The 26,998-nt window shown below is 34.9% G+C and overlaps 1 protein-coding gene across 19 annotated transcripts in view; it reads left to right on the top strand.

Moving 5' to 3' along the window:
* SYNRG (synergin gamma) overlaps nucleotides 1-26,998 on the top strand; it is a 65,235-nt gene that overhangs the window by 6,264 nt on the left and 31,973 nt on the right. For 7 of the 19 annotated variants that reach the window (XM_079132086.1, XM_079132092.1, XM_079132094.1 and 4 more), the window contains exons 2-14: nucleotides 462-502; nucleotides 2,750-2,859; nucleotides 5,616-5,746; nucleotides 6,550-6,655; nucleotides 6,933-7,044; nucleotides 10,171-10,473; nucleotides 11,340-11,573; nucleotides 12,963-13,040; nucleotides 15,387-15,583; nucleotides 16,213-16,461; nucleotides 17,850-17,983; nucleotides 20,527-20,645; nucleotides 21,057-21,119. In XM_079132086.1, the coding sequence (XP_078988212.1) occupies nucleotides 462-502; nucleotides 2,750-2,859; nucleotides 5,616-5,746; nucleotides 6,550-6,655; nucleotides 6,933-7,044; nucleotides 10,171-10,473; nucleotides 11,340-11,573; nucleotides 12,963-13,040; nucleotides 15,387-15,583; nucleotides 16,213-16,461; nucleotides 17,850-17,983; nucleotides 20,527-20,645; nucleotides 21,057-21,119 (1,877 nt within the window). Of the gene's footprint in view, nucleotides 1-461; nucleotides 503-2,749; nucleotides 2,860-3,547; nucleotides 3,724-5,615; nucleotides 5,747-6,549; nucleotides 6,656-6,932; nucleotides 7,045-10,170; nucleotides 10,474-11,339; nucleotides 11,574-12,962; nucleotides 13,041-15,386; nucleotides 15,584-16,212; nucleotides 16,462-17,849; nucleotides 17,984-20,526; nucleotides 20,646-21,056; nucleotides 21,120-26,998 lie in introns of those variants that run through there. The other 12 variants (XM_079132085.1, XM_079132088.1, XM_079132084.1 and 9 more) reach the window with 5 other exon arrangements.

The following is a 26,998-nucleotide window of genomic DNA, read 5'->3' as shown; positions in this document are numbered from 1 at the left end:
AAACCCATTAAAATTAATCTTTCTCTTCTCGCCTCTGTTAATATTTTGTCATAGCAGTTAGCACATTTATCCAGTGATATAATCATTTGCCTGCATCTGTGTCTTCAAGATCACAAGCTGACTCAGTTCTTTTATGTAGTAGATACTCAATAAATGTTTACCAAATTGAAACTAATCCAGCCATTTCATTTTATGTATAGAATCCAGGGAAATCACCCAGTGACAGAGTCAGGACTAGTTTTAGGTCTTTTCTGTTTAAAAAAATTTCCCTCTATACTAACATGCGGATGATCATCTTCTATGATATTCAAATCTGTATTAATGTTGGGTAATTCAGTATTGTGTTGCTGAACAGATACCAGGCCCTACTTATGATTCTTTCATTCATGTAAAGACTTAAGTGTTTTGTTTGAAATCTATGTACATATGATGATCATGATGTATTTGTATTCTATTTTCAGCTTCATGTTTCCTGTTGCAGGTGGAATAAGACCCCCTCAAGGTATGTGAAAGCTTCAGTTTTTAACTTTTCTTTTTTATTATATTTCCAAACCTAGGGATAAGATAGCAAAGTAGAAAGTAAGTTCTATTCCTGCCAAATAGAGTAAAATTTTCCTATATTCTTGAACCTGTATGATACTTACTCTTGAAGATTTTTCAAAATTGTTTAATTTGGGAAGTAATAAGAAGCACTTCTCATTTCTCCCAAACTTGCTTAAACATTAGGTCAAGAGATTGATTTTTAATCTCAGAGATGACAGAGACTTTCAGGCCAAGACTATTAAGAAAAGGTAATAAAATCGAAATGACCTGTAATTCTCTTAATAACATCCTCCTCCTACATAGAAGATTGTTAGCGCCATACCGTGGGATTCATGTCTATCTTATGTCCATTGGTATCTCCGTCATCCAGCATGCTGATAGAACATACTGATTTCCCTATAGATGTTTTTGAATGAATAAAAGAACCTCTCTATTCTCTATAAGATATGGTCTTAATATAATCTCATACATAAAAGAGATTACATTCCGATATAGTTAAAGTATTCAAGTGTCAGTTTTATTCCTAGAAATTTCTCTATTAGTTGTGCCCCCTCTGTTTGGTTTTAGAACCAGGGCCCACCAATATTAATTCTAGCTCTGTCTTCAAGGAAACAGTAGTAAAGGAATATAATTTTGACCCATGCAACTGTGCAAATAGAACCCAACATTGAGAGAGAAATGTATCTACCCTTCTTTCTGCTCACTTCTCCCACTCCAGCATACTCCCCATCTTCACTCCACCAATGTCAAGCTGCTTCTGAAAACTGGCTCTCCTCATAAAGTCAGTGTTGATTGGTTATGGTAGACTTTCCAAGGAAACAGAGACTTCCAGGTCACCAGCAGAGATGAAAGATAAAGAGCAACTCAGTAGCAGGTGGTCAGTAGCTCACTCTGACTTTGTCTCTGTTTATAATCAGTTGTGGAGGTTGAGTTTCAGGTAAATTTTCCAAGAGTCAGTTGTATTCTTTTCATTGTGTTCACATTTATACATTATTTAAGGTACCTATATTAAGATGTGTCCCAGATTTAGATCAAATGGCTTTGAGATCATTTGTTCTTTAAGAAGGTATTACACAGTGTTCATTATCATGTGAATTTCATTATTTTGCATTTTCATAAACTTTCAAATAGAAATCATACAGAGCAAAGAAAGAAGAAGAGATCTCAAAGGTTTCCTGTTATTTATTCCTTCTAAATTTGTAATTGTTTCAGAGTATTTTTTAAAAAATAAAGTATGTTAGAATGGACTTTTTGATCACTCAGAGGCTTTAAATCATGCACAAATCATTTTTAAAAGCACATACAAGGAACCAACAGCAGGGATGGCCACAGATCATGTATACCTCAACAGAAACCAGGAGAAAAGACTTATTTTTCACTTTTATGCCTTTGAATGTGATATAAAACAGCTGAGTTAACCACTTATAAATAAAATAAAACTAATAAAACTTCAGGTCAAAACATTTTTTAAAGAAATAAACATTATTTCACAATGTGCCTACAGGTCAGGAATCTGAGAGTGACTTTGCTGGAGGTTCTGGTTTGAGGCCTCTCGTGAGGTTGTGATAAAGATGGCAGCCAGAACTGCAGTAGTCTTCAGGGTTTATGGAGCTGGATGATCTGTTTCCAAGATGCTCATTCACATAGATGGCAAACTCACACTGCCTTTTGGCAGGTCTCAGTTCAGCACCACATGAATTCTCCATACGACAGCTTGAATATTCTTGTGACACTTCAGTGGCTTGCCCCAGAGCTAGTGCTCCAAGAGAGCAAGGAGGAAGCCACAGTGTCTTTTGAGAACTAGCTTTAGGAGTTACATACTGTTGTTTCCACATTATTCTATTGGTTGTACTAGTTCAACTAATGATGAGAATGATGTAAGCATATGAATACCAGGAGGCAAAATCATCAGGAGCCATCTTAAAGGCTAAGTACCACAATGAAGACATGCTGTCCATTTTTAAATATGCATTCAGATTCTGTGGAACAGATATTATTAGCCTCATTTTACTGATCAAGTTTTGCAGGTTACCCAAGATCACACAGCTAGGTAAGTGATGGAATTGGAATAATTCATATTCAAGACTGTCTAATTAGGAACCTGTGCTTTTCCCACTGTAGTGTGTAGTCTCCCAGTTAACAAATCTTTAAGAAAATAAGCTTTCAAACATGTTGGCTTTAATAATGCCTTGGTGTTTTCCATCAGGCTTGATGCCAATGCAGCAACAAGGATTCCCTATGGTCTCTGTCATGCAGCCTAATATGATGGGAATGAATTACAGCTCCCAAATGTCCCAAGGACCCATTGCTATGCAGGTACTCTTTGATTGTTTATAAGGTTATTGTTTTTTGTTAGATGTGGGCACACCAAGAGTGTTTTTTATTGGTGCATTATAAGTATACTTAACAGTGGGATTCATTGTCATATATTTGTACATGCACATGATATAACAATACAATTTGGCCAGTATCATTCCTCAGTATTTCCCCTTTCCCTTCCCTCCTCCTTCCCACAGGACCCTTTCCTGTACTCTACTGATTGCTTTGGTTTTTGTGAGATTCCACACATACATATACATACTTTGCTTTTCCTTTTGCCTCTGTAGCTTCAACATATGAGAGAAAACATACAACCCTTGACTTTCTGAGTTTGGCTTATTTTGCTGAACATGATGTTCTCAACTTCTATCCATTTTCCTGCAAATGAAAAAAGAATTTCATTCTTTTTTTATGGCTGAATAAAAGAACTGTATTTTTTAAAACTTATTAATATATTTAGAAATAGTTAATCTTTTGACCAGGCATGATGGCACACACCTGTAATTCCAGCTACTCAGAAAACTGAGGCAGAAGAATAGTAAGTTCAAGGATAGCCTGGAAGACCCTCTCTCAAAGAAAAAAAGGACTGGGAGTGCAGCTCAGTGATAGAAATCTTGCCCAGCATATACAGGCCCTGGATTCAATCCTCAGTACTGCAAAAACAAAGGTTCCTTTTTTTTTGTTTTTTAAAGACAGGGTCTGAGATCCTGCTTTGTTGCCCAGACTGACCTTGAACTCCTGGGCTCAAGTGATCCTCCTGCCTCAGCCTCCTGTGTCACTGGAAGTATATGCACATACCATCATTACTCCCACATTACCCCCAGTGCAGGGGTCTGATAGGTCCTCAAGCTCAATAAGCAGGTACTCTAAAAGTGATGAAAATGTGAATTATTGGAATTAGTAGAATAGACCATGGAACTGCATTTTCTGTGATCTAAGAAATAAAAGCCGAAGTGGAAAATGTTGGCAGGAAACTCAAATTATAAAAAGTGATAGCATGCATCTTTAAAAATTTTGTAATTGAAAAATACTTTAACCAAAAGAGTTCTATGGATAGTTTAATAGCAAATTAGAAATGGCTGAAGAAAGAATTAGGGAACTGACAGTAGGTCAGGAAAAGCTGTCTAAAATGCAGGCAAAATGAAATCCTCACATGCAAGCCAGGCACAGTGGCACATGCCTATAATTCCAGTGGCTCAGGAGACTGAGGTAAGAGGATCAAAAATTCAAAGATAGCTTCAGGAACTTAGTGAGGCCCTAAATAATCTAGTGAGACCCTGTCTGAAAATAAATCTAAAAAGGCCTGGGAATGTGATTCAGTGGTTAAGTGCCCCCAAGTTCAATTCTTGGTACCACCCACCTCAAAAAAAAAAAAAAGAAAGAAAAAGAAATAGAAATCCAAGTCCTCACATGCAGACACATCATAGAGAAACTGGGAGACCATACCAAGAAATTGACAACTAAGGGAGTTAAGGCTGTTTACAAGGCCATTTAGTATTAAACCTGGGGATCTAAGCTGAGCAAGAAGAGAAAAGTGGCCATGATGAAGATGATAAAGATGATGGAATGTGGGAAAATTAACAGAAGGCAAGTGAGAAGAGAATTGCTGGATGTAGATGAGCTGAAACGATAGGAGATGGTGGTCAAGTGTTGGGCTGCTTAAAATCAAGAATTTGAAGATGATGTTGTTATTGATGCTGTTTGAACAAGGATATGACCATGAAATGGGAAGATAAAATGATACATTGGATATGACTGAGGTGAGGAGGTCAGAGACCTGAAAGGCCACAGTGATAAATGAGTCATTTATATGAATGTTGGTATTACCACCAGCAATTTACGGGTAGAATGGAAGATAACAGAGTTCTAAAGTCTTCAATTGAAAAGTGAGGAAGTTGAGGGTGAGTAGATGACAGGAACAAGGTATTATAGTAAATGATAAAGTCCAGTGGAAGGAAATTAAAATGTATTCAACTTTTTTTAAAGAGGAAGAAAGGTTCATAAGAACCAAGAAGGAATATTCCCCACTTACAGAAGTGTAGAAGCAGCAATCTCCAAATGAGAGGGCTTCAGAGAAAGCCAGGTTTCAGTTAGGGCAAAAGGGGAAAAGGTTAAGAAATAAGAGTTTTCACTCAGTGAAAATTAGCCATTGTTATCATTGTCACTATGATTTTTAATATTAGATTTTGTGATTTCCTATTATGTTATTGTATCCTTCTGACACTTGAGTGAAGGTTTTACTGTTACAGTGATACATCACTTACTATTAACTCAATGTATTTTATTTTCTGTGTAAGTCTTGATATTAGGCCTGTAATAGTGAACATCAAAATATTATCATAAGTATTGAGAAATCAGGTTTAATTTCATTTGTAGAATGATTACCATATGCCAGGCTCTTATCTAATACTAGAAATATGAAGATATGTAAGATATGGTACCTTATCTCAAAATGTGTGGATTAATAGTAAACTCACAGGAATATAACTGTGTAGGGGCTTCCATACACTACCTGAAGAATTTTACACACACACAATTAGCAATGGTCACCTCTGAGACATCAAAGGGAATGGAGATGCTTTCCATTTTTATTTAGCATATGTTCTTTGAATCTTTGAGTATATTTTATAGTTTAGTAATGTTAAGTAAATGTTAATAAATGTTAAATTTGTGCAAATTACATTTTTCTTTGTGATAATGAGAAGGAAATATATATTTTTAATATTTATTTTAATTTTGTCTGTTTTTTCTAGACAGGGATACCAATGGGACCAATGCCAGCAGCGGGAATGCCTTACCTAGGACAAGCACCATTCCTGGGCATGCGTCCTCCAGGTCCACAGTACACTCCAGACATGCAGAAGCAGTTTGCCGAAGAGCAGCAGTAAGAGACCTGGAGGATTCAAGGATAACAAAGATAGATAGTAGCAGCTTTTTTATAAATTGTCGGATGTTCTGTAGAGCATATTTGAAGCTGAAATAGTGAAGTTGCCTTTGAAACTCTTCAGAATACTTTTATTAGAAATTTTGAGTCAAAAGGACTTTAGAGATCCTCCAGTTTATAATTACCAGCAAAGTCTGAGCCAAGATGCAGGCCCCTGATTCTCTTCTACTCTAGGTGCTGCTTCTGAAGGAAGTTTCTTTTTCATATGCAGAGCAGATGGTTTTATGTTTATCAGCCTCTAGTTTGAGAGATTACTTTTGTATGCAAAGGTTGTTTCCTCTCCTTGCAAATTAGATAAAAAATACACATACATAATTTAAGTCATTTTTAGATTCATTTCAAATATTTTAGAATAAATATAGTGAGCACACATTGTCTTGAGAAAATTAGATATAATTAGAAATGAAAATTTCTAATTATAATTAATTATAGTTCTAGAAGTATAAGATGATATTGCTACATCTATGAGTAAAAATCTGACTATAAGCTGGACGAGGTAGTGCATACCTGTAATCCCAGTGGCTCAGGAGACTGAGGCAGGAGGATTGCAAGTTCAAAACCAGGAATTTAGCAAGACCCTCAGCAACTTAGTGAAACCCTGCCTCAAAAAATAAAAAGGTCTGGGGATGTGACTCAGTGGTTAAGCAACCCTGGGTTCAATCCCAGGTACAAAAATAAAAATCTGACTATAACATAGTTAATAATCCCTAAGATGGATCTTTATTAGATTGTTTTTCCTTCAGAAAACGATTTGAACAGCAACAAAAACTCCTAGAAGAAGAAAGAAAAAGACGCCAGTTTGAAGAGCAAAAGCAAAAACTCAGACTTCTGAGTAGTGTGAAACCCAAGGTAATATATTCACCATTTCTCCCTCCCCAAACATACATCCCCTGAATGTGTCTGCTCTCACCTGTTCAGTGAATTTTGTCACTCAGGCATCAACCCAAGCTGAAGCTGTGATTGATTCCTTCCACTTTGGTTTACCTAACTCCTAAAGTGAAGGATTTCTCTTTTTTTCTGTAAAGAATATTAGAAAGAGACTAGTATCTGTGCTTTTCATTTAACTTGGGATGGTTTAGGCAAAGAGAGATAAGTGAAGAAATGACATACATTTGTTGTCTCTTAGACAGGAGAGAAGAGTAGAGATGATGCTTTGGAAGCCATAAAAGGAAACTTAGATGGGTTTTCCAGAGATGCTAAGATGCACCCTACTCCAGCATCGCACCCCAAGAAACCAGGTAATTTTAAGAGGCATAAACATTTTCTTTTCTTGGAAAAGACTTAAGAGACCCCATGTACTGACTGTTATGTATGTGTGAAGTGAATGCTGAACTTTACCTTCAAACTAAGTACAGAAGTGGATGTTTTAATATTTATACTGGCTTGGGCTGGGAATGCAGCTCAGTGGTAGAGAGCTCATCTAGCATTTGCCAGGCCCTGGTTTTGATTCCTATCACTGCAAAAAAAGAAAAAGAAAAAAAAAAAAAAAAAAAGAAGAAGAAGAAGGAGGAGGAAAAAGAAAGAAGGAAGAAAACTTTGCAGTGGCTTAAGAGTCTGGATACCAATTGTCTTGTTAGGAAAAACCTCTGTCTTCTAGTTAAACATCAATTTGACAACTTTATTGTAAATCATATTTTCTGTGCATAAATAAGTATGTTAACACAAGTAAAATCTGTTCACTCAAAGCAAATATAATAAAGAAGTTTACACTTTTTTTATATTTTTATGAGCTAGTTGATATTTTACTATTCAGTGTGTTGCAAATTGCAAATTCTTCAAATGCCCTATATTTTAAAAGGCTTAATAATACTCCATATGAAAGATTTCTTTAGTAAATTTCTCTGTAGTTTTTATCATTAGATAAGCAAACAAGTACCTGTTTAGAGCAAGTTAAAGAGACATTTGGTTTTCTTCTTATCAATTTGAACACTTAACCATTGAACTAAGTCTTGTCTTTGCATGACTGTTATCAGCCTTTTATAAAATACAAGATTTTCACATTTTATTATCAGTTACTTTAAAAAATAACATATCATTAATAGATGAACAATTTTCATAAACCATTCAGCCAACCAAGAAAGTATTAAAATGTTAAGTATTATTAAATTTTGTCTTAAACCCTTGTATTATGGTACTTCTTATATGTAATATCAGGAGAGAATAATCTGATATTGGCATCGCTTCCAATTCTGAATTTTCAGGACAGCTTTTCCTCTGTTCTACGAATTTCATGGGTTAGATTATACACCTAGATTCCCATTGCAAAAATATGTCCCTATATAAATTATACACCAAGATTCAAAAGAGGATAGATATTAGCAATCAAATTAAGATTAGAAAAGGAAACCATAACCTAAAAAGGCAAATATATCAGTAGGAAGTGATTTAGGAATAGACCTTGGCCCAGCACTGAAAAAAAAAAAAAAGAGAGAGACATCAGAAGTTAATACTAAAAACTGGACATGGCACTAAACGTAGATGAAAGAAAGGCAGAGAGGAATGATGGTTGTTAGGTCAACATGTTCTGTCCATATAGAGTGCCCTTTTCACCATCCAGGTATAGTTTTAACAATAAGTACTGACAAAGACGAAGGTCATTGTTAAGTAATAAATTATTGTTCTGCTGTTCAAATCTCTGGAGTTCTGTCAACATATTCACAATTAACAATTTCCAGTTCACCGGAAAAAGATTGTTCTGAAGCAGGAAGATTCCAAAACTTCTCAAGTTAGGGTTTTAAACCTAGGCCTAAAGTATATAAAAGTTCTAACCATTTTACCACCAAAGCCATCTTCTTATTTTTTTTTTTTCCCTGTAGACTTTTTATCTTAAAATATTGAATATACAAACTACATCATAAAATTTTAAATATTTCTTATTAATCATATATATAGCTGCATGATTTTACGAGCCAAAATATATATAATAATTAACACAATTGCAGCCAAATGCAAAGAAACACTGGCTTAGCCTTTGCTGCATATTGCTAGTAAATAGCTAGGGTTCATTTAAAAAAATATTCAAAGTAACTGAGAACCTAAACTGAGAAACTAAGTCCATATTCTTGGTAACCATTGTTGGGAGGCCTGGGATTCAATATGTGGCTTTTTTCTTTTTTAAATAAAATTAGTTATGGCAGTAATTTTAAATATTCATTTTGCATCTTTCAGAGAACTTTCAGTGCTTCCAGATTGATGCAAAAGAGAGAATCATTTAGTGTCCCCATATTTCAGATGAGAGCCATTAAAAAAAAGATGATCTATAAGTAATGGTTTTAATATTTAGTAAATAAAATATTAAAATATTTACTAAAAATGCGAAGCAACTGCTGGGCACAGTGGTGCATACCTGTAATTCCATTGGCTCAGGAGGCTGAAGCAGGAGGTTGCAAGTTCAAAACCAACCTCAACAAATTTGCAAGGTCCTAAGCAACTTTGTGAAAGCCCATCTCAAAATGGGGATATGGCTCATTTATGAAGCACCCCTGGGTTCAATCCCTGATACTGGAAAAAAAAAAGGTGAAGCAACATTAAAATAGTATTATTATTGAACATTAGATTAAATGTGACCCATGGAGAGCTGATTTATTCCCTAAGTGAATCTCATGTTTAATAATAAAAAAACCACAGTTTGTCTTTGTCCTTTAGTGCCAAAAATCTTTTAAATATAGACCTCAAAGTTTACTTTCTAAATTGACCGTTGAGTTGTTTCAGCAGTTTGTGGTATCTAAGTTTTGATGCTTTTCATAAGAAAATATCACCTCAATAAGATGTTTAATATTCACTTCTCATATGGTAATTTTACTGAAATGTCATCTTTGCAAAGTATATGGATCAGGCATGATAGAAAAATTACAAGTTTGTATTGTATGATTATTACTGAATTTCTTTCTAAATTATGAAATGTAAACATTGGAATTTATCTGTTAAAATGTGTTTGGCAGCGTATAGGTAGGTTTTTTTCTGATATCTGTTATACATTGGTTTGAGGGAACATTATCAAGATAAATATGTCATTTGGATTTCAAAAATATTTACCTCTTTGATGTAAATTTATTAATGGTCTTGGTTAAGGAAGAGAAATTAGTACTAACTTAATGAAAGATGGAGATTTTGAGTTTTAATTTTTTCTCTCTTTGAACAAAATGCAAGATAGCTATAAAACCTCATTTTAAAGGGACAAATTGTGTATGGACATCAAAGTGTTTTGCATACAATGTAATTCCACTTGACTACTACTACTAGTTGTTTTTTATTCATCTCTTCTATTCATATTTCATTGTATTCTTTTGGAATTGTACTACACCTTAATTTCTTTTTCTGTTGATTTTTATATGTGTGTTTCATTGCCATTTTCCATTTTGCAGATTGTCCCACATCATCTCATTCTACTAAAACTGTCTCCCCATCACCTGCCTTTCTTGATGAAGAAGAATTCAGTGACTTTATGCAGGGGCCGGTTGAAGTTCCCACATGTGGGCCTTCTTCCACAGCCCAGCCCTTTCAGTCTTTACATCCCACCACCCCACTTGCCCAGTTGCTTACTCAGAAGGCCGGGGCACAGCCTCTCCCTCCAGGTCAGATTCCAGTGTCTTTTGCCTTACATGGTGTCCCTGGGCAAATTCCTTATTTCTCTACTGCTTCAGCCTCACAAAATGTGCAGAAAGCAGGTAACTCCTAGCAGTATTAATGAAAATATTCTTAAGATACTCTAGGATAATTTGTTTCTGTGATAATATAATGATACAGTAGTGTTGGCAAGGAAACATGTACACAAATCTGTCTTGATTTTTTGTTCTAGTGTCTTCACATGGCAGAAAATAATTTAAAACATTTTGCTACTGAAGTAGAAAAAGTTTAAACCACCTTAAAACTTTAAGAACAAGCTCATTTCTTAAGAGTTCTCTTTTGTTTGGGAAAATCATCAATATCACTGTCTTAAGAACAATGAGCTTGAGAAAGCTCCTTTAGAAAGTGCACTTTCTGGTTCAGTGACAGCACTTGGAGGCAGAAACTCAGATGTTCATTTACTATTGGTTTGTCCTTGGACAAGTCTTTAAACACTCCTGTACTTCAGTTTTTATCACCTATGAAATAATGGGGGTAGTTACATGCTCTGTCTTGAAATAGTATAGTACTGGGAGGAATCTTGGCAGGCTTGTACTTAGTCCAGACTTACTCATTTGGCAGATGTGAAAACAGACTCAGAGATGATGTTGCTGGCCTGAGACCTCCCCAGTAGTTAGTGAAAGTATCTGTATCTTGTAGGATGCCAGATTTCCAAACTAGTACCTTCTGCTACACTGTTCTACATATGATCCCAGAATTCTTGAATATCAGAGTAGACAATTGTGTTTAAATTCTCCAAAATCTCTAGTCTCTCAAGACCTATACAAATGGTTGACTATTGAATTATGTCTAAGTTTACTTTATACATAGCAGGGCCTTCCCTTTAGAATATTTGGGTGGAAAGGGATGATTGACAAAATGAGAAATATGCAGTTCTGTTCAAATATCCTTCATGCTGTTTGTTTAGGCCCTTCCTTGGAGGAGAAGCTCCTAATGTCTTGTGATATAAGTACACCTGAGCAGGAACAAATTAAATTAAATACTTCTGAAGTTGGGCACAAAACCGTAGGCCCAGGTTCCAGTAAGAACCATTCCAGTTTAACAGCCAATAACGGGGGTGCTGTAGATGGATATGTAAGTGGTACCACCACTGCAGAGGCAGAAAAGACTTCAGACCAAAACCTGTCAATTGAAGAGAGTGGTGAGCTCATAAAGCAAGAAATTTGTTTAACCAAATGTCGCTCAGCTGCTAACACTTTAAGCATTAATCTTAAAATGAATGCTGCTTGATTTTGCCAATTAAAATTTTGCTTAAAATATGTTTAATGCAATCCTTTCTCCAATTAACCCCTACGTTTTTGCTCTGAATTCTTTCAACACATTGTATTATTCCTTTTCAAAAAATGATTTTGATAACCAGTTTTCTTAATCAGAATCGTTCCTGTTAAAATTTCCTTTCCTTTTATCTGATAAAAATTCTCTTTTTTTCCCCCTTTATACTTTCTGTTCTTCCACAAAGATCCAAGAGTTGTAACTAGAAAAGTCACCAATGAAAATATAGTTTTGTTTTCTTTGAAATCATATATTGCTGCCTAAAAGATCCAAATTTGGGGACTTGGGATATAACTCAGTAGTAGAGCACTTGCCTAGCATGTACAAGGCCCTGGGTTCAATTCATCCCTAGTACATGTACATACACACACACAAAAATTAATTTTTTTTAATTCAAACTTCAGAGATAAATTAGAAGTGGCAGCCCTGAAAGCAAATTTTTAGAGGATATTATATTGAACAACAACAAATAACTCCAAATCCTATACATCTAATTCAGCAATGTTTTATTCAGGTTTTTAAAAAAATCAGGCTGGGTACAGTAACTCACCTATAATCCCAGCCATTTAGGAAGATGAAGCAGGAGGACTGTAAGTTCAAGACCAGCTTGGACAACTTGATAAGGCCCTGTCTCAAAAAACAAAAAGGGCTAGAAATCTGGCAGGGAGCCCCTAGGTTCAATCCCTAGTAATCATAAAAAAATCATACTTTGCAAAAAAGCATTATAAAAAGCTGCAGGTAAACTTAGGCAATTAAAGTTTTTTTCATATATAATTTTAAGCCATCCTCAATCATATTTTCCTTAAGTTATAAAAATGTGAAATGATTCAAGCCTCATGATTCAAAATATTGATTTGGTACATGTTAGCTTTTCTTTAATTTACTCTTTAGGACATAGTTATTGTATAATCATATAAGAGTTGTTTAGAAACCAAACACTTGCTGGACACAATGGTACATGCTTGTAATCCCAGTGACTTGGGAGACTGAGGCAGGAGGCTTGCAAATTTAAGAGTAGCCTCAGCAACTTAGTGACACCCTGTCTAAAAATAAAAAAGGCTAGGGCTATATAGCTCAGTGGTAGAGTGCCCCTGGGTTCCATCCCCAGCACAAAAGAAAAGAAAAAAAAAAACTTTAGTTGTATTGGTGACTTTCTTCTAGTGTCTCCAGACGTGTTCTTTATAAAAAGTCATCACTCAGTGTCATTTCCGCATCTTCTCATGGACCATTATATACATTAATGTTCCTTATTTTCTAGGTGTGGGAGTATTTCCCTCACAGGATCCTGTTCAGCCCAGAATGCCTCCTTGGATTTACAATGAGAGTTTGGTTCCAGGTAAAAAAGATTCTTCACCAGGATTCCTATCTCGATATTTTGCTTTAAATATCATAGATTGTAGTTATAAGTATTTACAAAATATGCAGAAGGAGTTGTCACTTTTCTCTTTTTTTCCAGAAAGAGTGTAGAAAATTCAGTAGATCTAGTGTTTCAGACTGAATGATAGATGGAATAACTATATAAATGCAAGATAAATGTTTCGCTTTTTAATATTTTATCGACTATAATACTTTTTATTTCTAAAAACTTTCTTTAGTTATCTTTTAAAGACATTATCAAATATTTATTTCAGGGGCTGGGGATATAGCTCAATTGGTAGAGTTCTCAATCCCAAGAACCGCAAAAAAAAAAAAAAAAAAATTTCAGAGGTTATTAATAACTTACCAAGAACTGCACTAATATATTTAATGTAATATTCTGAATTCTCAGTAGTGTATATTTTAAAATATTCTTTTTTTATGATTTGTCATGTGATACTATATGAAGTAAAAGACAGGGTGGCATCTTTTGTATGTTGCTGTTTACTTTTTACTTTATATGTATTATTACTGCTTAGCCAAAAAAAAAAAAAAAAAAAAAAGACTACTAAAGTGCATGTTGTGATAGTACTCAATTGAAATAAGGAAATGGTCTTTTTAAGCCATGAGCCATTTGTATAAAATGACTATTGCAACAGTATATATTAATCCTAATAAACTGTAACTTGTTGAATTTACTTTACTTTGCCAACACCTTGAAAGCTAAAGGTAGTTTTCATTAGGTCTTAAGTTTTCTAGGGGGCTGGGGAGATAGCTCAATTGGTAGAGTACTTGCCTTGCAAGCACAAGGCCCTGCGTTCAATCCCCAGCACTGCAAAAAAAAAAAAAAAAGTTTTCTAGGTTGGCTAATGTTGTTCTACATTTCATTAAATAAAACATGCAATATTTCTATAGCTGAATTTATTTTTGCAAGAAACTGGTAGTGTTTATATTATAATCAAAGATTAAAAGATAATTTTTTAAAAAAATATAGTGTCTTCAATTTTACATAAAAATAAAAATAATAGATTTTCTCAGCTACCCCTTTTGTGTCTTTTTCTCTTCCTCTCTTTAAGTGCCTTCCCCCCAAAATCACCTAGATTTTGAATATTTTTTAGTTTTATCCATTTTCTGCCAACTTCTTTCTTTCTCCCTCCTCCTTCCATACACACACACTACTTTCTCAGTCAAAATATGTGCTCTTATTGCCAACCTGCTCACCTGTAATCCACATCCATATTTATGATCCTAGATGTAAAATTTTTGTTTTAAACATTTTTCTCTGCCTCCCTTAACCCTACTGACTTTGATTTCCATCAACTCCTCTAACTAGGCTTGCCACATTTAACATAGAACATACAGGATGCCTGGTTAAATTTGAATTTCATTTTACAGCAAGTAATCGTTTAGTGTAGGTATGTCCCATGCAATATTGGGATCCGTTTTTGTGCGTGTGTGTTTGTATGTGTTGGGGATCCAACCCCAGGGCGCTTAACCACTGAACGCTTACTTCTTTTTTATTTTGAGACAGGATCTCACTAAGTAGTTTAGGGCCTTGCTAAGTGCTGTAAGTTACTAAGGCTTGCCTCAAACTTGCAATCCTCCTATCTCAGTCTCCTAAATCACTGGGATTATAGGTGTGTGCCACTATGCCTGGGCCAATGTTGGCATTCTTTGTCCTTGATTGGCAACCCATCTCTAACAGCCTTTCCTACTTTGTCCTTTGGAAAACCCATATGATTGTGAAAAACTCACCAACAGACCCTCCCTTTTTTCAAACAATAGTTTTTTATCACCTTAACTACAACTGGGTCTTACCCGGAAGACAGTGTTTCCAGAGCATCTTCTCCAATGGTGTTTCTTTCATAGTCTCTGATTCAGTGGGCCAGCAGAAAGGTGATATTGGTATAATTCTTACTTCCCACTGCTGTTTTTAAACTGTTCCACCAGCATTACTTAAAGCTTCTCCTCTTTTAAAGTCTAAAGCATCTGCTTATACCACCTTCATCTTTTTATTATTGTTGTTTTTACCAGAAAATACCTAAAACTCAAAAACATTGCTAGTTTTCTCTGAATTATAAAATGTTTTGTTACCTTCAGCCCTAAGGATCTTCAGCTTTAGAACCAAGCCTCATTTCTTCTGAACTCCATACCCTAATTGTTAGATAATCCCACTTGAATTTCTTTTCAGCCTTTCAGAAGCTGATGTGGCTTCATTTCTATTAAAAGTTTGACTTAAGATTATTCTTGTATACCAACAACGAGAACAAAAAGATTGATCACTTACAATTTGTTTACAATTATAATCTGGTCTTTTCTCTGCTAGATGCCTATAAGAAAATTTTAGAAACCACAATGACTCCAACTGGAATAGATACTGCTAAACTTTATCCCATTCTGATGTCATCTGGACTTCCCAGGGAAACTCTTGGACAGATATGGGCCTTAGCTAATCGAACTACACCTGGAAAACTTACTAAAGAAGAACTTTATACTGTTCTCGCCATGATAGCAGTAACACAGGTATACAGTGTTTCTTAAATTAGCTCAAATAACCTTTTCAATATAAATTGAAAGAGTAGTAATCCTTTTTGACTACCCTTATAGAACTCCTTGTACACTAAAATTTAGATCACTTTTAACATACAGTACTTCAAAAATGTTCAGTTCATATGATGCTTGTGTTAGCATAACCTTTTGTTTAAGGACTATTTAATGTATGAACACTCTCTGGCCTCACTGTATTCCTTCTGAACTTGAAGGTTAGTAATACATGAAATCACTTTTTCTGTCCTTCAAAGTCTTTGTACAAAATTCCTTTGATACAGATAAAGTAGTCTAAGTCTGTTAACAGTTTTTCTTATATTATAAAATCAGTTTAAATTGTTTGATTATAGCAAATTAACCAAACTTGTCAGAAAATGTTGGAATTGATGGGTGTTGCCCTTTTTTATTTTGACTGAATAACAGGTTTGCATTACCCTTGTTTCTTATTTTTTTGTATCAAATGATGAGTTTGGGGAATCAGAAAAAGAGAGTGGAAGCAATTTGAAGACTACAGATTTTACCTTAAGGTCTCTCTTCACCAAATACAGAAAGACTGTGGTTTGCAAATCCCTAAAATGATTCCCTTTTCCTCCTGTTCTATACAGAGGGGTGTTCCTGCTCTGAGTCCTGATACTTTAAATCAATTCCCAGCCGCTCCTATTCCAACTTTAAGTGGCTTTCCCATGACTCTGCCTACCCCTGTGAGTCAACCAACTGTGCTACCTTCAGGCCCTGCTGGCTCCATGCCCCTCAGCCTTGGACAGTCAGTCATGGGTATTAACCTTGTTGGACCAGTGGGTGGAGCTGCAGCCCCAGCTTCTAGTGGCTTCATGCCCACTTACTCAGCAAATCAGGTAAGTGAAGAAGCTGTGCATATTCCAAATAATCCCTGAAAGTGCATCTAGACAGGTTTTAATTTTTCATTGTTTAAAACCATGAGGATGTGCTAGGGATATAGCTCATTTGGTAAAATGCTTGCCTTGCAAGCACAGGGCTCTGGGTTCAATCCCCAGCACCACACACAAAAAAAATAAATAAATAAAATTAATTTTTAAAAAAATGAAAATATTTATTAAGCATTAAGATGCTTGAGTTTTGTTTTGCTTGTTCACTTGTTTCTGGTACAGGGGTTTGAACCTGAGGCCCTTTACCACTGAGCTACATCTGCAGTCCTTTTCATTTTGAGACAGGTTCTCACTAAATTACTGAAGGTTTCATTAAGCTGCTGAAACTGACCTTGAACTTGAGGTCTTCCTACCTCAGACTCCTGAGTCACTGGTATTAAAAGGGTGTTTGAATTATGAATGAAGGGATATGTGTTGTAATATTGTTAGAGTAAAACAGTAGCAATAGCTGAATGTCCATCAGGAGAAAGGTTAAATAAATTTGAATTCATCCATAAAATAATAAACTATTTAAAAATAAATGAAAGATCTATATGTTCTATATGGAAGGATGTCTGTTGTATAATTCCTTTTTTAAAAAAGTATAGAACAATATGAGCCTATTCTATAAAATAAAAGAACTTCTAACAATACTCTCTTCTGAAGCATATGCTGAGAAGTCAGTATTCATAGTTTACTTTATAAATGTACGTGATGGGTTATGTCACACTTAACAACACTTTTGTAATTTAAAACATGCATAAAATGTTTTTTAAAGATGGCAGCTTCTCAGTAACCCAATAAATTTGATTCAGCTATTTTTAAAAAGGTATAGATTAGCTTTTTCCAACCAATCTTCTACCATTTGTACTAGAAAGTATCTAAAAATACAAAATAGAATTCCTGCCTTAAGCACTTGAGTTGATATTATATCTAAAAGGTGTTCTTCTAGGCTGGAGGTATAGGTCATTGGTAGATTGCTTTCCCTAACATGTACAACCCTGGGTTTGATCCCTAACAGCACACACACACACAAAAGTGCTCTTCTAAAATTAGGTAGTTATAAATAGAGAAATTTATTTTAAAACATTTTGAAATTGGTACATTATAATTATACATAACAGTGGGATTCATTATAGCATATCTGTACACGTACATAACATGATTTTGTCAACTTCTTTCCCCAGTACTTCTCTTTTCCCCTCCTTCCCCTAATCCCCTTTCTCTACTCTACTGGTCTCCCTTCTATAAATTGAAAAATTTAAATCACATTTTTTTGAGGTTGACAATTGGAGATTTGCTGTTTATTTACTTTATCAATTTGATACTTTCTATTTAAATGTCCTCTCTAAATCTAGGTGGGAAAGTCAGAAGAAGATGACTTCCAGGATTTTCAAGATGCTTCTAAGTCAGGATCCCTTGATGACTCATTCACTGATTTTCAAGAGGTACCTGCTTCTTCAAAAACAAGTAATTCCCAACAGGGAAACAGGTAAAAAAGATCTGAATATATTTAACATTGTATTTCATCATTAAGAAATAGGTATCCACAGTAGCAAGCCTAAGTAAGAAAAATTAAGGTGACTTGCTCTAATACTTGTTTATTCCTTCTTTATTTATACTTTTATTCTTTGAACTTCACAGCTCTTTGTCATAAACCTTAGCAAACACTTTGGCAGTATTTTTACATAGAAAATGGGCATTATTTGTCTTAAAAGATGTAAAAGTCATTAAAGTGTTACAAATAGCCTGGGGTAGAAAACATTGTTAGTCAGTCAGAAAATGTTATTAGTTAAGGGCAGCCCCAGTTATGGGATGCCTCATGATTCATAGAGCATCTTAGGAATAAGAACTGGCACAGTGAGAGGGATTTTCACTGCTATGTGATATCCCTTCACCTGTGGTGGTAATCCTGGTGTGAGATGATGAGAGACTCCCTAGAGCTTACAGACATCGAACAGTTTCTATTGAACTGGTTTCTGAGGACCAGTTTAGACTCCATGTTGAACTGGATATCAGAGACAGAGGGGAGAGAGCAATTGAGCCTTCTAAGACAGGAAAGTTTTAGAAGATAGCAACATCATCTAGTTGACCATTCAGAAAATACTGTGTGTTAGGCACTCAACAGAGCACACATGGGGCATTGATGGTAGAAAAGTTCAAAAAGGGTTAAGGTCTGGAGTTCATTAGTTTTATTTTATGGAGATCAAAATATTTCTTTTTAGATGTTTGTATTTAGCAGGGTGAGCAATTAAGTGAAGCCATGTACCACAAGCAGGTAGAGTAATTACAAAACAAATGGATTCACTAGAGAAAAAGCAAAAACGCATTTTTCATGGCCAAATTCTTAGCTTTACCATCCAATAGAATGCAGGTTCTTAAATTTTAAACAATGTGCCTCTCTCACTTGAATATTTTCATTAGTGTTAAAGAGTAGAGATAACTATTTTCATGTTTAAGATGGATAACTACTACTATATATAACTGACATAAACACTTTTATGGTGATTAGTCTTTTTTAATCACTTCAGAGAAAGAACTGAAATGAAACATTCATTTGCAGTATGCACAAAATTATAGTCTGAGAAACCCTTCTTGGCTGGAATTTTAGTTTGTTGATTTCAATCAGCAGTACTTCATTACCCTCAAGATCCTCTTTTTTTTTTTTTTTTTTCCAATTATGTGGATATAGTTTTGAAATATATTCAATTAAGTGTCACAATTAGTAGAAAGATTTTACTGATGAGCTTTAAATGACCATAGCTAAAATTGGAAGGTCATGAAAAACAAATAGATCATTCAACTTTGTGGTTTTTTTTTTTTTTAAGACACTAATTAGCTTTATTCCTATGCAACATTCTATACAGTAAGCTGTAGTTTAATTATATATGAAACTTTTTTAAATCCACCTATAGTGTATAGATGATAGCCCATTATATTTTTCAAGATGAGATATGTAGCAGCTGTTTGGTACTGATGTGAAATTTTAATATTTGATGGCACTAAGTCCTAAAGCACTGTGGACTCCCATTAGCATGCATGTGCTAGAGCCTGGTTTTTACTTTGCTTGTAGGCCACTGATAAGAAGATTTAAATGACTGTGGAAAGATTTTTGCCTGAGGGCAAAGAATTCAATAGAAATCCATTTATATATCTTTCGTGTGTGTGGTATTGAATGACACAAACCGGTGGTGGAATGTAGTCATTCATATGTAAAGGTTGTTCTTCCTGGGAGCTGCCTGAGTCTGATAAGGGGGGAAAAAAGCAGTGCTTTTATAGTATATGTTTAAGCCTTCCAAGAATTACCCACCCGGATACTACTCATTACATTATTTTTCCAGCCAGTGAAAAATACTTCCACAGGCAGAAGTATCTTTATCTAATTTTGAAGTGATTGTTGTTTTGCTACAAAGATAGCTTCTGGAACTGCTGATGTGATCCTTGTAAAAATGCAAATTGTATTAACTCTGCTGCTTCTTATCAGATGTATGAACTTCTGCCAGAAAGCAGTGCAGTATGATCAAAAGAAGAACAATTTACATCTTGGCTTAAACAACAGTTCATAAGTAGATTTATATCTTAACTATTCTACCTCTGCACTCTGAACCTATTTTAGAGAATAATTTATATTGAACTTAATAGAATTTTAAAATATTGGGTATACCTATTTTGAGCAGTTGACTTTTACAGATTTATGGAACTTAAGTAAACATTGTGGGAGGTTATTATTCTTTAATAATCTATTTCCAGTGCCATTCAAATTGTTATTATGGTTTAAAGAGATGCTTAGATGATCAGTGTTGATTTGATCCCTCTTCAGTTAATTAAGAAAAAAATTTATTGTTTTAATTTTTTTCAAGAAAAACATTGTTTTTAGTCATTTGTGGTATGTATATGTGGTTTCTGACTTTTAAAGCAGAGAGCCATGAGTTGTAACTAGGTACCTGCTTGCCATTTTAATTCTAAGCTCCTATTTTATGACAAGGAAAGGATTGAATGTTCCGGTCATTAAGACACTTTCTTTTTTGCTTTTAGTACCCCATCTCTTTTGATGCCACTTCCTGGAACTAAAACATTGACTTCAGTGGATAAATATGCAGTGTTTAAAGGAATTGCAGCTGACAGGTCCTCTGAAAATACTGTTCCATTTGGAGGTAAAAATAGTTTGTAAATTCATAAATCTTTGAATGTAACATTTAAATTATGTGAATCTTTGGTGACTTTTATATTAAACACAAAAGGGTTATGATGTGGCTCAGTGGTAGAGTGCTTGCCCAGCATGCATAAGCCCCTGGGTTCTATCACTCTCTCTCTCTCTCTCTCACACACACACACACACACACACACACATGTATGTATACATATATATTTATAGTGTATGATACAAGCATTTTACATATATGTATACATGAATGGATGCAAGCATGTATGTATGTATATACACACACATATATGCAAAGTGCTTCCTTCACATGTTATATTTTTTTAACCTAATTTGCCTCATTTCCTTGAGCTGTGATCTCAAGTTTCCTTTCCATAATTGAGCTACTGTCTTTCTATCATAGAGCCTGGTGATAAGTATAGTGCTTTCAGAGAACTGGAACAGACAGCAGAGAGTAAATCTGTAGGTAAGTTTTTGATTCCCTAAAGGGTACATTTCTATTATTAATAAAGAGAATTTTGATGGTTCTTTCAGTAACACTTCTGAACATTATTTTATCGTGTGTGTGTTTTGGGGAGAAAAACATTGGGTGGGTAAAACAATGTGGTAGAGTAGTGATTTTTGTGATAGATATTTAAATGAAATATTTTAATTCAGAAACCCTAAATGGGTATCTGCTATATTTAATAAATATTGTGATAGATTCTGGGTGGGGAATTATCTTGTGGAAGAGGAAGACTCCTTTCTTTTTTGTGGCTTTGAAAATTAAAAGGAAGCTGGGCACAATGGCACATCCCTGTAATCCCAGCAGCTTGGGAGACTGAGACAGAGGGTCGTGAGTTCAAAGCCAGCCTCAGCAACTAAGCAAGGCCCTAAGCAACTCAGACCCTGTCTTTAAATAAAATATAAAAAAGGACTAGGGATGTGGCTCAGTGGTTAAGTGCCCCTGGGTTCAATCCCAAGTACCAAAAACAAAAAACGAAAAGAAAAGAAAAATTAAAAGGCAAATGTGACTCAGTTATTGGAAATTATTTTCCAAAATTAAGGACAAATCTCAAATCACTGCTTTTTCATCCGAAGATGATATATTCCCTTTCACTGGAAATCTGCAAACCGAGTTGGAATCTTGTATCGAAAGGCCTGCTGTGACCACTGTTTTTTATTGTCATGTTCAACAAGACTTAAAGGCATCCACCAGTCTTTTATTTTTCAAGATTTTTTCTGTTACTTTTGTAGTACCTGGCACCGTGTGTGTGCATGTTTATGTGTGTACATTAATTTCTAAATCATCTGAAAAGAAAACATTCTAGAATAACATTAAAAACAGCTCTGAAGTTCAACTCAGTGGTGTACTCCTGTGATCCCATTGACTTGGGAGGCTGAAGCAGAAGGATTGCAATTTTGAGGCCAGCCTCAGCAGCTTAGTGAGGCCCTCAGAAACTTAGTAAAACCCTGTCTCAAAAAAAGTAAAATAAAAAGGGCTGGAGATATAACTTAGTGGTAAAAACACCCCTAGGTTCAACCTCCAGTACTTCCCCGACCAAAAAAAATAATCTCTGATAAAATAGTCACTACTACATATCATAAAGTAGGTATAAGACATTTTACATTCACAGAGGTATGATATAGTACTGTCTTGCATCTATAGTGCAAGAGGATATAATTAAAAAGGCATTGAGACTTAATCTGTTTTTCTAACAAAGTGTCCAAAGTATGGTATGACAGCTGTACTAAAGAAATATGTCTCATGGAGCTGGGACACTGTGGCTCAGTGGTAGAGCACTTGCCTAGTGTGAGGCACTGGGTTCAATCCTCAGCACCACATATACATAGTAAAAAAATAAATAAAGGTCCATCAACATCTAAAAAAATATTTTTAAAAAGATGTGTGTCTCTTAGGATTTCTTTTCATAGTAGCACAGTTCTGAGTACTCACTACTCTTCATGAACATGAGCTAAAAATAATTTAAGAACAAGCAAAACATTGGATTCTGATCAAGTGGAGGTAAGCAAGGCTGAGCCTAACTACTCTTTTACCAAATCTGCCATGTTTGAATGATGAGAGCTCTGTGGAAGAAATGTGAACTTGTCTAGCATCTCAGGCCACAATCAGAACATAGCATCATTTCAAACAGAAGCAATAGCTAACCAGTGCCCACTTGAATATTTCTAAGAATGCTAACATCAATATTTAATTATTCTGAGCTGGGAATGTAACTCAGTAATAGAGCGCTTGTCTAGCATGCATGAGGCCCTGTGTTCTATCCCCAGCATTGCAAAAAATAAAATATTAAAAAATTTAGTTATTCCTCTCACTCACAAAGGAAGAAAGGGAGGTCAGTTACTGTGCTATGTTTGTGTTTGACTCAGTCATCACTACCCAAGATTTTTAAGTTTGGCTATGAATTAATGAGAAAGATGAGAGGGGGTTATATGCATGTGTCATCACTATCTCTGATAGAAGGGCTTAAAAAAGAGTGAAAGGGAATATAGAATGATCATTTGAGCCCCATATGTAAAAACTGAAAGCCAATATTTGTGACTAAGTCCTATAATAAACATGTATGTAGAGTTTAGGTAATCAATAGGTCAAATTTTGTTTTCCCCAATAAAACTCAATATTATGAAATATATATGCTCTAATAAGGACTTCCTTCTAGAAATAATATCATATTCTATCTTTATATACTAAATGCTTGAATTTGGGACATCCTTCAACAATTACTTATTTCCATCCTTCTGCTTGGGATGGGAAGATTTTACAATAGTAAGGTAGATATGGTCGATACTATACTGTTCAAACATCTCTGAAAAAGGAAAGCCAGCCAGGCATGATGGCACATGCCTGTAGTCTCTGGGAGCTGGAGACAGGATCACAAGTCTGAGGCCAGCCTCAGCAACTTAATAAGACCCTATCTCAGTAAAAAATAAAAAGGACTCAGGTAAAGCGCCCCTGGATTCAATCCTCAACACAAATAAAAAATTTTGGCCATACTACCAAAAGTGCTATACAGATTCAATGCAATTCCAATTAAAATCCCAATGACGTACCTCACAGAAATAGAGCAAGCAATCATGAAATTCATCTGGAAGAATAAGAAACCCAGAATAGCTAAAGCAATCCTTAGCAGGAAGAATGAAACGGGGTATCGCAATACCAGAACTTCAACTATACTACAAAGCAATAGTAACAAAAACAGCATGGTATTGGCACCAAAATAGACAGGTAGATCAATGGTACAGAATAGAGGACACGGACACAAACCCAAATAAATACAATTTTCTCATACTAGACAAAGGTGCCAAAAATATGCAATGGAGAAAAGATAGCCTCTTCAACAAATGGTGCTGGGAAAACTGGAAATCCATATACAACAGAATGAAACTAAACCCCTGTCTCTCACCCTGCACAAAACTCAACTCACAATGACTCAAGGACCTTGAAATCAGACCAGAGACCCTGCATCTTATAGAAGAAAAAGTAGGTCCAAATCTTCACCTCGTTGGCTTAGGATTAGACTTCTTTAACAGGACTCCCATAGCATAAGAAATAAAAGCAAGAATCAATAACTGTGATAGATTCAAACTAAATAGCTTTCTCTCAGCAAAGGAAACTATCAGCAATGCGAAGAGAGAGCCTACAGAGTGGGAGAATATCTTTGCCACTCATACTTCAGATAGAGCACTAATCTCCAGAATCTATAAAGAACTCAAAAAACTCTACTCCAAGAATTCAAATAATCCAGTTGACAAATGGGCTAAGGAAATGAATAGACACTTCACAGAAGAAGATCTACAAGCAATCAACAGACATATGGAAAAATGCTCAACATCTCTAGTAATAAGAGAAATGCAAATCAAAACCACCCTAAGATTCCATCTCACCCCAATTAGAATGGCGATTATCAAGAATACGAGCAACAACAGGTGTTGGCGAGGAAGTGGGGAGAAAGGTACACTCATACATTGCTGGTGGGGCTGCAAATTAGTGCAGCCACTCTGGAAAGCAGTGTGGAGATTCCTTAGAAAACTTGGAATGGACCCTCCATTTGACCCAGCTATCCCACTCCTTGGCCTCTACCCAAAGGACTTAAAATCAGCATACTACAGAGATACAGCCACATCAATGTTCATAGCTGCTCAATTCACAATAGCCAGACTGTGGAACCAACCTAGATGCCCTTCAGTTGATGAATGGATAAAGAAACTGTGGTATATATATATACAATGGAATATTACTCAGCTATAAAGAATAATAAAATTATGGCATTTGCAGGCAAATGGATGAAATTGGAGAACATCATGCTAAGTGAGATAAGCCAATCTCAAAAATCCAAAAGAGGAATGATCTCACTGATAAGCAGATGATGATACTTAATGGGGGGTGGGGAGGGGGACAAGAATGGAGGAAGGAGGGACTGTATAGAGGGAAAAGAGAGGTGGGAGGAGTTGGGGGGAAGGAAAAAAATAACGAAATGAATCAAACATCATTACTCTATGTAAATATATGAATGTGCAAATGGTATGCTGTTACTCCATGTACAAACTGAAACAACATGTATCCCATTTGTTTACAATAAAAATAAATTTTAAAAAAAAAATTTAAAAAAGGAAAGCCACTTCTTGGAATATTCAATCCCTTATAGCTCTTAGGTTCCAGAAATGTTTCCTTGTTTTTGTCCAAGTATTTAGGATGTAATAACTATTTCTTCCTCAGTGTCTGTATTACGTACTAGGAGTACAAAGATGAACTTTTGACATGTTTCATTTACTCCTAGCAATGCTTTCTTCAGCTCTTGGGCCAAGGCAAGTTTAAAGACCACTGGTTTAAACATTCACTTCTTTTTCTAATTTGGTTTTAATGACCATGATATACATGTTATTCCTTTTAAAGACAATAAGGAAAGACAGTGGTGCCACCAAAATGTAAGCAGAACCTTAGTCCTGCTTTTTCAATCCTTAACAAAGTCCCAGATTGTTGTCATTTTTGTTCGCTTGCTTTCATCTCTATCTTGACTTTAATTCTAAAGCCTTCTGAATAGAGTTGCTAACTTCGTTCATTTTAGGTTTGCTCTCTCTTTTATAGTCTCATTAAAATACATTGACTTAACTTCAACAAAGTATATTAGTGCCTTGGCATTTATAAAGCACCTTACAGTATTGTGTTCAGAGTTAAGAATCTCTCATGTTACTAAATGGTAAAATTTCCTTATTTCTACCTGTGCAGTTTGAGCCATAAATTGAAGTAGATGAATAAAAGTTCTATATATAGAAGGGACACTTCTTATTGAAGTTTTAACAAGAAGTGTTCTTTTCGAGTTTATTTTTTAAGGGCCAAAAAGTGACAAATTAGGAAAGCTTAATTCACAAGTTAACTCAAAAGCTACTCACAAAATAATGTTCAGTGTGCCATCTGATGTGCAAGCTTCCAAATATTGCAATTAACTTATTTGCCGGGAATTTTCCTTTGTTTTGAATTTATAAATCTACCCATTTTTATTTTCTTCTAACTCTCACCCAGCTTCCATTTCTGATGGAAAGGTTTACAGTTCATCAGTAAGTTTAGTTTGTTGTGGTGATTCCTTTATAAAAATAACCAAGCAAAACTTGTCAATTTCACAGATAATCAAAGCAACATGTCAAAAGTTTAAGCTGTGAGAAAATTGGATGCTCATTACCTTTTTGTTTATAGAAGTAACACAAATATAATCTAAAATTCTGGGGTAATTTTTTATAAGTTTTACATCTGTATCTTGTCAATTTGTGAAATTGACTTGAGTTTCATTAGTGGTATGTCTTAAAAATAAAAATTACAGAAAATCTGAATGCTGTTCCTTTTCTAAAATTTCCCTAACAGTATTAGATAGATTTGTGTTGATGAAATTTGCTAGTGAATTAAATAATATATTAGAAGGAAAAATCAACTTCTGTTGTTTTCATTTGATTTATCAAAGTATATATCATGTTTTAAACAGAATATATTTAAAGCCCACATTTTATATGTCAGTTTAAGAATTAGATTTGGTTTTAAATACATTTTACAGTTTGTATGGTTCTGTATCTCAGTTTTCGGGGGCAATAGGATATTTTAAAAATAGGGAATGCAGTTAAAGTTTGTTATTTTAATTTATAAACCTCCAGAAATGACAGTCAAATTTTAAATAAAAATATTGGTTGGAATTGCTATATGCATATTTAGCTTCTCTGTGATTTTCATTACCTAGTATATACTAGTGGATTTTGTAGTAGACCTTGAGACGGTATTAGAAAACTGAGATCATCTGTATCCTAATATCATACCTGTGAGTAATAACATTAGTATAATAATAATGAATAGAAATCCTA

The sequence above is a fragment of the Sciurus vulgaris genome, assembly GCF_902686455.1.
Source record: "Sciurus vulgaris genome assembly, chromosome: 3".
NCBI classification, from domain to species: Eukaryota; Metazoa; Chordata; class Mammalia; order Rodentia; family Sciuridae; genus Sciurus; species Sciurus vulgaris.
Note: the sequence above shows the minus strand (reverse complement) of the source record. Positions and strands in the feature narration are given on the sequence as shown.